Source organism: Grammomys surdaster, unplaced genomic scaffold, assembly GCF_004785775.1.
Source record: "Grammomys surdaster isolate TR1022 unplaced genomic scaffold, NIH_TR_1.0 371, whole genome shotgun sequence".
NCBI lineage: Eukaryota > Metazoa > Chordata > Mammalia > Rodentia > Muridae > Grammomys > Grammomys surdaster.
The window spans coordinates 3,298,638-3,309,353 of record NW_021604790.1 but is presented as its reverse complement, the minus strand read 5'-3'; the positions used below and the strand labels follow the sequence as shown (position 1 = coordinate 3,309,353).

Genomic DNA, 10,716 nt, shown 5'->3' with positions numbered 1-10,716 from the left:
GGGAGGGAGGGAGGGAGGGAGGGAAAGGAAGGAAGGAAGGAAGGAAAGGAAGGAAAAGGAGGAAAGGATGGAAAGGAAGGAAGGAAGGAAGGAAGGAAGAAAGAAAGAAAGAAAGAGAGAAAGAGAGAAAGAAAGATAGATAGATAGATAGATAGATAGATAGATAGATAGATAGATAGATAGATAGATCCCAGTGCTAGCTGGGCATGGTGACACATGCTTCTAATTCCGGTACTCAGGAAGCAGAAGGAGGCTGATCTCTGAGTTTGAGGCTAGCCTGGTCTACAGAGTGAGCTCCAGGACAGCCAGGACTACACAGAGAAACTGGTCCTGGGAAAAAAGAAAAAAAAATAAAGGTCTTCCAATATTGATGGGCAGGGATTACCCCTGTTCTTTTCATAATGACTCTAAGGTCTCTGCTGTGGACATGCTATCCAGAAACACATGGCTGTATTCTGTTCAGTTTTCTTGGGATGGCTCAGCATGGTCCATGTGGAACCCAGGGAAAGATGAGATTTCATGCTTGTGGCAGGATACTGGTTGATATTAAGGTCTTCAGTATAAATGATCCTCCTATCATTGTCTGAAAGAAAAATGTCTCCTAAAAGTTTTCAGTAAATGAGTGTTGGACATCTGAGGAGGAAGCCATTTTTCAGAACCTTCTAGAGAGCCACAGATGCATCATGGGAAAGGAGCCAAGTGTTCAGCCCATTTTTAGGCTGAATGGTAGGCTCTGTGACATTTCTGCACATACATATTCATATAAAGCCATGCATTTCATGAAAGTGTTTCAACCAGCAATGGACTGCATAGGCCGCTGGCCCCATAAGACCTTCCCTCCCCCCATGATGTCATAATGCACTCTGTGATACTTACACAATGCTAAAATCTTCTGGGAACACATTTGCAAAATGAATCCCCATCATGACATAACTGTGCATCTATCTATTCCTGCTAAGAACAAAACCAAACCTTGATTTTCTCCATTGGAAAAAAAGCCACCATGGACAGTGTAGACGTGCTCTCTGTGAAGGCAAGGTGTCTTTGGGGTCTGTGAGATGACAGATTTGGAGGATGAGATTTACCACCCTGTCCTGGGGAAATGAAGTTTTCCAAACAACAGGAAGAGGCTCAGTCATTGTAGGGACAAGAAAAGTCCGGTTCCATATTGTTGCTGTCTGCAGGAGAAGAAAAGACTGGTTCTTCTTTAAAATATATTTTTATTTGCTCTTTGATGATTTTGTACATGGGTATACATGGGTATACATCTTTATAACATTTATTCTATTACCTTCTTTTTTAAAAAATATTTATTTTTAGGCTGGGTGGTGGTAGCACACACCTTTGATCCCAGCACTCAGGAAGCAGAAACAGGCAGATCTTTGAGTTTGAGGCTAGCCTGGTCTACAGACTAAGATCCAAGACAGCCAGGGATATACCTGTCTCAAAAATCCAAAAACATATAATAATAGTTTAAAATAATTTAAAATGTGTTCCCAATGGTTTACCTTTATGTATGATGTGCAGCACATGTGTACAGTACCCATGGAGGCCAGAAGAGGGCATTGGATCCCTGGAACTGGAGTTATGGATGGTTGTGAGCTGCTAGTGGGTGCGAGGAACCAAATTCATGTCCTCTACATAAGCAGCCAGTGCTCTAACTGCTGAGCCATCTGTTTCCCCTTATCTCTCCCCTCTGTTCCCCTTCCCATCCCCCTTCCTACTGCCTGTCTGTGTGTGTGCACATGTGTGTGCATGTACAAGTGCATTACTACATTGAGTTTAACTAGGGTCATTTGTGTGGGTGTGGGGTTATTTACTGGAGCATGGGCGATGTATTAGTGGCTACACCACTGAAGAAAATGACTCCCGTCCCTCTGAAGGCCCAGCAAAGGAATCCATTTTTTTAATGATTTATTTTATTTTATTTTATTTTATTTTATTTTATTTTATTTTATGTCCACTGGTGTTTTGCTTCCATGTGTGTATGTGAAAGGATGTCAGATCCCCTGGAACTGGAGTTATAGACAGTTGTGAACCACCATGTGGGTGCTGGGAATTGAACCTGAGTCCTCTGGAAAAGTAGCAGTGCTTTTAGCCACTGAGCCATCTCTCCAGCCCCCGGAGGAATCCATTTATACGACAGTGCCAGCAGACCAGGGCTCCCACAAATGGAGCACTTGGAAATGTTTCAAGGTTGGTGTCCCTACCACTCAGGGTGGCTAGAAGATGAGTACCCTTGACATAAAGAGCCAAGAACCTCTCACATGACCCCCATACTTGCACATTCACACGCACATGTATGTGCATGTGTGCACGCGTGCTTTCCCTCTAAGCATACCTAACCTGTGCTGACCACATAGGGTCTGGATTTGACCAAGTCTGTGTTTGGCCCATCAGGGTGAGCACGAGCCTAGGAGATGGCCGTGATGGAAGTGGCCTGCCCAGGCACTCCTGGGTCAGTTGTCGGGCAGCAGAAGGAGCTCGCCAAAGCCAAGGAGAAGACACAGTCACTGGGGAAGAAGCAGAGCTGCATCTTCAAGCTTGAGGCTGTGGAGAAGAGCCCCGTGTTCTGTGGGAAGTGGGAGATCCTGAACGATGTGATCACCAAAGGCACAGCCAAGGAAGGCTCTGAGGGCGGGCCACCCGCCATCTCCATCATCGCCCAGGCTGAGTGTAAGAACCTGGGGTTGCTATGGATACAGTGGCAAATGAGTGGGCTCGCAGATGGGAGGCTGGGGACAAGAGCCTTGGAGTCCCCATGGAGAGCAAGGTCAGAGTGACTGACCTAGAAGCATCTCTCCAGACACAACTGAGGGTCTAGCCCAGACTAAATGGGAGCTGTAAACATGCTGGGGGTCATGGAGGACATAGCAAATAGAGGCTGTGTGCCACTGTGACCCAAACAGCGAGCAGCCAAGAGTCAGGGTTGCTTAAGGACTCTACAGGGACATTAAGCTGGCCCCTAACCTTCTGCTGAGGCATTGAACAGTAACATGTAGAGGGGCCCAGACAGGAAAGGCCAAGTCTCCCAGGGAGCTCCTCTGGCCTACAGTGCCTGCTGTGCCACCCTCTGAGCTGCTAGCCTCAGCAGGAAGCCAAGCCTGGCTTTCCCCACTTCTGCTCCTCTTGCCCCCACATGATACATACGGATGGCTGCCTGGGGAACAAGAACTCCTAGGGGGGCTCGGTAGTACCAGCTCCATCAGCACCTTCCTCCAGTGCAGATGTCTTGGGCTAGAACCCAGAGAACGTGGCGTTTCTCTCCATGTGTACACATCCTCTGCTTCACTTCCCGAGGCTTTCCTAATGAGAAAAAAAAAAAAAAAAAACACTGAACGGAGCTAAACTGAAATGAGTACGTATATAGACACATGTGTGTAAACAGAAACACATGCCAGCTTGTTTATCGGGGGCAACTGTGTGCCCTGTGGTGTGTGGAATGTTCTAGAAAGCTTCACTGTAAGTGAGGCAGGCAGGCTCCCTGTGATATCCATTTTACAGACAGTCCTCTCTTCACTGGTAAGCTGGTAGCCACCACTGAGAGAGAAGATGACCAGGAGGTGAGCCACCAGACAGAGCAATATGACAGGGAAAGAAAGTGGCCACTGGGGCCTGTCTGTAAAAGGCTCTCTCCTAAATGCCGACTTTGTCTTTGTTCTCATCCCCGCTAATCTGACGCTTTTCCCCCTTATCACAGGCGAGAACAGCCAAGAGTTCAGCCCCACCTTCTCAGAGCGCATTTTCATCGCAGGGTCACAGCAGTACAGGTAAGAAAGCCAACTGGAGCTGGGAAGGAGGGAGCCAAGGCCACGCCCACGGGTCAGCGGCCTGTGCAGGCCACGCCCATCAAGCCTCTGGCTCCCTGCTTCAGCACCTGGGTTCTGGTGCTGGCAGCCACCCAGCTTTCCTGGCCCGGCTGCTCAAGTCAGCCAAGTCAGCGTTTCAGAAGCTGCCCCTAGCCCCGTCAACTTGACAATTTATTTTTAGTCTGCCCTGAGTCCTTGAGACACCTCTGCTTTCCCCTCAGCAGGGAGGATTATGGGAACAGCAGCAACTTTGAACTAGTATATAGCCATGAGCACAGTCCGGGGCTTTCACCATCCTATAGGGGAGACATCCCCAGGGGTCTTAGTCAAGTCCTGGGCTATGGATGGGAACTAGAACCAGGCTTTCTGTCTCCAGGTTCCCCTATTATCCAAAGATGAGTTTTGATCAGTGTATCTCAGACATTGGTCCATCTTCCCACCAGGACTTTGATGGTTGGCCTTTGGAGACTTCTAGTGATGGAAAGGGGTCAGGGTGGAAGGCTTCTGTCCTCCTTAGGGTCTAGGCAATTCCTTATGTAACCTCAGGCACCTTTTGGCCCAGAGAATGGGTTTTCTGATGAACTCTTCCTTTGGTTGCCTGAGAGAAGTTTGCAGGCTCCCAGCCTCCCAGGAAGGGCTGTGGCTGAGGCTGAGGTCAGAGCCCACAGTTGTTTTCACAGCAGCTCCTTCAAACCTTTGCCTGAAACAAGTTCCTATAATACCTGACATGAGTGGGAGCCTGGCAGATCCTTGGTGGCTACACCAGCCAGAAAGGGAGTCCATTTGGCAGCGTCTCATGTTCCCATGGCAACTAAATACCTCCATGGGCTAAGGGTGGAGATAACAGAAACTCTAACCTGTCAGAGCTAAGATGCCCCAAGAGTAACCCCCTCTGGGTCAGTTCACCCAAGGAGCAGCAAGAGAACTGGCACCCTGAAGAAGAACTGAGGGTCTGCCCCAGCCCAGGGCAGCAAGCAGTTTCCGGGACAACCTGCTGAGGGGCTGGGCACTACGGCTTATGAACTGTTCTCCTGTAAACCTCGTCGCTACCCCCTGTGGTAGAAACGAGATAAATGGATAAATGAGAAAACTTGGTATTCCTTGGGGGTTAGGAACTTGCCCACACTGTGTAAGTGCAGAGGTAGCACATAGCACCATTTTGGTCAACACTGGGCCAGGAACACAATAGCAGATCCACGGGCTCACATCACCTTGTGGTATACAGCTGTCCGCGTTGGTGCTAGTATACTCTGTGTTGCTCAGACATTCTCACCTGACACCACGCTTCTCACACGCGTCCCCTGTCATTAAGCATGCGTGACGGCAATGACAGAGCTGGCTTTGTACTAAGAGTCTGTCTTCTCACTCCCTCGCACTCAGAATGTGGCTGTGCCCCTTTTTTGACAGCCAGTCTGAGGGTCTTGATCAAATTCCCAACAATGTGGCCCACGCAACTGAAGGCAAAATGGCCCGTGTGTGCCGGAAGGGAAAGCGTCACGGCAAAGCCCGAAAAAAACGTAGGAAGAAGAGGTCGAAGTCACTGGCCCAGGCAGAAGTGGCCTTAGCCAAGCCCCTGCCCAGAACCCCCGAGCAAGAGAGCTGTACCATCCCAGTGCAGGTGAGACCCTCTGCCCACTGCCCTAGTCTAGCTCATGGGCATTTGGACTGGGACTTGTAATGCCTGTATTTTTCCTGCAGGAAGATGAGTCTCCACTAGGCAACCTCTATGCCAGAAATGTCTCCCAGTTCACCAAGCCTCTGAGGGGACCAGGCCTTGGCCACCTGTGCTTTAAGAAACAAGATGAAGGCCTGCGACCGGTGCTGCCTCGACCAGAACTCCACAAACTGATCAGCCCCTTGCAATGTCTAAACCACGTGTGGAAACTCCACCACCCCCAGGCAGCGGGCCCCCTGCCCCACCCCACTCACCCGACCCCCTACAGCGGAATGCCCCATCCTTTCCCATTCTACCCCCTGGAGCCCTGGAGACCCTATACGCTGGACTCCATCTTCCTGAACAAACTAGCCGGTGTACACAGCCAGCGGCCTCTGCCTGGCCCGCCACACCTAAGCAAACTGGCCTATGGAGACAGTCAGAAGCCCCTGCCTGGCCCACACCTGCAGTCCAGCAGCCCATCCCTAGGTGCCCCAGACAAGGGTCCTGTGGAGGAATACCTCGTGCATGCGCTACAAGGAAGTGTGAGCTCAGGCCAGGCCCACAGCCTGGCCAGCCTGGCTAAGACATGGTCATCAGGGAGCTCCAAGCTGCAGAGGCTCGGCCCTGAAACTGAGGACAACGAGGGGGTCCTGCTTACTGAGGTAACTAACCTCCCTCAAAGCCCAATTGCCACCTCCGAGAGATGAGAGGCCACAGATGGGGGTTCGAGTGGGGCTTACAGTGTCAGCAGACCCTGAGAGAGGGTTCCCTGGATTACAGAGTGCCTCACGCCCAGGGTAGCAAATCATTTTGCTCACTGGGGATGCAGCATTGGAGACTGTGTAATCAGGAGATTCTGTTACCATGACACAAGGCATACTTTCTCCTATTAGGCCACATCTCTTAAAGGTTCTGCACGATCAATAGCCGCAGGGTGATGACCAAACCTGGGCTTTACGGCTTGTGTGGCTTTGCTGTGGCATCTGTATGGCCCTCCTCCCACACCTGCCACAGCCTTGCTAGCCGCCTCTTTTCTCAGTTCACAGTCGCTGGATTGTGTATGTTGAGTGAAAATATCCCATAAACAGAGGATGCCGCCCTCCCTCTCCCCGTCCCTCCTTTTTCCTTCGGTTCTCTGCCTGAATAACTCGATTTGTCCAACTTGAGGGATTGATTCTATTGACTGTTAATACTGTGCTTGCCCCGTCTCTTCAACCTCCGAGTTACTGAGTTGTATGTTCCATTATCAAGGTTGTTTGGTTCTGCTTCTCCTCACGGGAATTATCTCCCCACCCTGCCCCAGGCAGCCTATGGAGGCCACCGGTGTCTTTTTTTTTTTCTTCAAGATTTATTTACGTATACAGCATTGTGCCTGCAGGCTAGAAGATGGCACCAGATCTCACTGTACACGGATATGAGCCACCATGTGGTTGCTGGGAATTGAACCAGGACCTGTGGAAGAGCAACTTATGCTCTTAACCTCTGAGCCATCTCTCCAGCCCCACCTTTGTCTTCTTATTCCTCTGAACCCCTTTTGACCTGTCTTCCTAATCATCCCGCCATAGGGCTGGTGTGTCTTTGGACGTGGTCATTCAGCCCCCCACCCCCGGCTCTTGTCTGGAGAGCCTTCCCCACTGTAGCCCTTTGTCCCCCTGCTGCCCAGGTCATTGAAACTGACCTTCTCCTGCTCTTCAACCCCAGAAACTCAAACCAGTGGATTATGAGTACCGAGAAGAGGTCCACTGGATGACACGCCAGCCTCGGGTGGGCAGAGGCTCCTTCGGGGAGGTCCACCAGATGAAGGACAAGCAGACAGGCTTCCAGTGTGCTGTCAAAAAGGTATGCCAAGATGATACCCCTCTGGGCTTGCACCCAAATTTCCAATACTGGGGAGGCTGAGGCAAGAGGATGGCCATGGACCCTAGGCCAGCCTGGACTACACTGTGAGACCCTGACTCAGGAAAAGAAAAAAAACCAACGTAGTAGCTAGACCTCCAGAGAGCTGAAGGGAAGCCACACAGCGGGTTCACCTCAGCTTCCTGTCAGCAACAGTCATGGGGTAGCCCGGGCTTTGCCTTGATGGTTGGCACCCCGGCTGCTCTTGGGTCAGCTGGAGTTGAAAGGGAGCAGTCTGGTCTGTCACATGGCCTGGCCTGATTGCTGCCCTTGGTATGAATGTCCGTGAGAGGCAGCACAGGAGCACGCGCTTGGGTCTAGATACAGCCCTGGCCGCTGAGGACGCCAGGGCCTGTAGGGGCAAGTCCAGACCTGGGAGATGTTTGAGTTCACAGGAAGCTCATGCTGAGCAAAAACCCTCACACCACAGAGCTTGGCATGGCTGAGTGATTAGAACAGTGACCACCACCTGTCAGGTGTCTCCAGAGAGAAGGCTAAACACTGGAAGTTAAACCTGCCTTCCATTGGCCAGGTGCATTGTGGTCCAAGATAGGCAGGGCAACAGTGTGGAAAGGCGGCCCAGGCAGACACTAAGAACCCGCACTGGTGGCTAAATCAGGTTCAAATCCAAATCTGTCACAGACTGTAGCTTTGAAGAGAGGGAGGAAAAGGAGACTCCTTGTACTAATGTCTTGATATGTCACAGGAAGCTCGAGTCACCTCCCCTGTGGCTTGCCCACAGCCACTCAGGTAGCCCTAGAGCCTGAGGCTTCCACTCGCCTCACTGTCCCAGCCCAGATGGGAACAGGCAGTTGCAGATCCACAAGTCTTGGTAGTGTCAGCTCTGCTCCTCAGCGTCCATCTCAAACCCTGCTTTGGAAGTCCCCTCTCCTCTCCTAGAAGCCAGGATTAAGGACTGGAATTTATGTGGATTGTTTTGGGGATTTTGTTTGAGTTGAGTTGTGACTTTGTCTTGTTTGACTTTTTTGTTTTTGGGGGGTGGGTGTGGGGGGGTGAAATAACTGGCTTACATCCTGATCTCCAAGGAAAGAAACCAAGTAATGAGATAACCCAGGTTTAGCATGCCCTGGGCGGCCACCATGTAGAGCGGACCCCGCCTCTGCTGTCATGGCTGCCCTGGGCTTTCCGAATGACTCCAGCTGGGATGTGAATAAACCTGATTTATTGCCTGGGTTCATTCTTGGACCAGGCTGTGGTAGATGTCAAAGCTGAGCCTCAGAGTAGGAGGATAATAGAAAAATCTGTAAGCTTTACCTCAGATTTCATACAGGCTACATGAAGGCAGCAAGTACCACCCACCACCCTCACCCCTCGGCAGCACAAGCACACACTGAGTTCTTGGCAGCATGGGTCATCTTTCCACTCGGACGCCAGGACCACACGCCTAACCTCCTTAGCCGCAGTTCCCCCTCCCCAGTCCACCAGCGAAGGCTCAGCTGTCCCTTCCAAGAGGAGAGGCGGTGGGATGTGGGTGAGAGTGTGAAGTGTCCTACAGATGGATGCCCAGTAATGGGAACTTAGTCACCAGCTTCTCAGCTGTCCCTCGGCCGAGATCCTCGGAGTCCCAAGCAACAGGGTAAACAACCCTAATACATTTCTCTTGTCCTGTGTCCAAAGCAGTTGGAAAAGATCCAGGCATAAGGCCTGGACTTCCCAGGGCTCTGGCTGTCCACTCTGAGAGCTCCTATCTTCCTCCTCCAGCTAGTGGGGTAGCATCAGCCCATTCTTTCTCTCAGTGGAAGGGTTAGAGCTTGAAGTTGGTCTTGTACAGTTTTTAACTCTAAGACCACATGAGAGCTAATTTTAGGGCATTTGCCTAGCGAGTATGAGGCCCTGGGTTCTAATTCTGTTTTGTTTTGTTTTGTTTTGTTTTGTTTTGTTTTGTTTTGTTTTTCGAGACAGGGTTTCTCTGTGTAGTCCTGGCTGTCCTGGAACTCACTCTGTAGACCAGGCTGGCCTCAAACTCAGAAATTCGCCTGCCTCTGCCTCCCAAGTGCTGGGATTAAAGGCATGCGCCACCACCGCCCGGCATCTAATTCTTATACTACATACAGTTCCCTGAATTCCCTGGCAAAGGAATAGCGAGGCAGGACAGGAGACAGTCTGGACATCAGGGGTCAGGCTGCCTGTGCCTGTTTAGTGCTCCTGGGAAGGAGCCTGGACGTGAGTGGTTACATAATACCAGCAGCCCCTTGGTCTTCCTTCCAGAACATCTGTGGGCTTAGGTCACATGCTTATTGGCCACAGATCTAGGCCTTAATGTGAGGTTTTGTTTTTTATGGTTTTAATCTTTTATGTATTTTAGTTAATTCTTATGACATGTTTTTTTGGGAGGGAGTCACACATGTCATGGTACAGAGAAGAACTTGGGGTAGTCAGTTCTATCCTTCTACCTTGTGGATCACACTTGGGGTTGGCAGGAAGCAAGCACCTCTACCTGCTGAGCCCCTCACCAGCCCCTTTTTCAATTGCAAACAAATACTGGCTCACCATAATGAAGTCACATGCCACCAAACAAAGGTTCCCCTTGTCCTCAAAAATGCCATCTGTCTTCTACCTTTTAGACTCTTTATGTTTAAATTGGGCTGTATCTTTTATGAAAAGGAGATCCAGTCCTAGAGATTATTCTATACCGTGATTCATGTACCCCTGCCTCCCCCGACACCACACACACACACACAAACAAACACACACCATGAAATATATCCTAGGCAGGATTTCTCCTTGGTTCACATAGAATGGTCAGGCTTCTTAAGTAACCAATATACAAGTTCTCCCTGTTGGAGAATGTACTTAAAGGATCCTTAAATTCTTGGAACTTGATCCTAAAGTTTATGTGAGTTGCGTGTGTGGTCATGGCAAAGAAGCCATCTCACTAAGCAGATTCTCAAGGGAGAATTGCTATCTGCTCTCAACAAGGGTGAAGAACTGTTTGTTTTAAGCCATCTGGCCCAAGCATCGAATTCTGGGAGCCTCCTTTTGGCTCTATCACCGATCTGGAATAGAGTGTCACTGGCCAAGTCAGACCAGCTGTCCTGGAACACCTGCTTTGGACCAGGCACTGTACAGGGACCGGGGACCAGGGACTGGGAACAAAGATGTAGGGTCCAAAGCAACTAGTGTTTTGAAGCTTTGTGTGTGTGTGTCTGTGTGTGTGTGTGTGTGTGTGTGTGTGTGTGTTTACCTCAACACATCTGTGGAGGCCAGAAGACAGCTTCTGGAAGTCAGTTCTCTCCTTTCCCTTTGAGGTAGAATGTGCTGTGGGGTGTGTGTGTGTGTGTGTGTGTGTGTGTGTGGTGTGAGATATGTGTGGTGTGTGTGTGAGAGAGAGAT

General features: G+C 50.3%; 1 protein-coding gene across 1 annotated transcript in view; it reads left to right on the top strand.

The window, feature by feature from the left end:
* Positions 1-10,716, top strand: part of Map3k14 (mitogen-activated protein kinase kinase kinase 14) — a 48,144-nt gene that overhangs the window by 22,631 nt on the left and 14,797 nt on the right. Inside the window, exons 2-6 of the mRNA XM_028780622.1 lie at positions 2,401-2,676; positions 3,701-3,770; positions 5,217-5,427; positions 5,508-6,128; positions 7,168-7,305. Of these exons, the coding sequence (XP_028636455.1) occupies positions 2,421-2,676; positions 3,701-3,770; positions 5,217-5,427; positions 5,508-6,128; positions 7,168-7,305 (1,296 nt within the window). The 5' untranslated portion in view covers positions 2,401-2,420. The remainder of the gene's footprint in view (positions 1-2,400; positions 2,677-3,700; positions 3,771-5,216; positions 5,428-5,507; positions 6,129-7,167; positions 7,306-10,716) is intronic.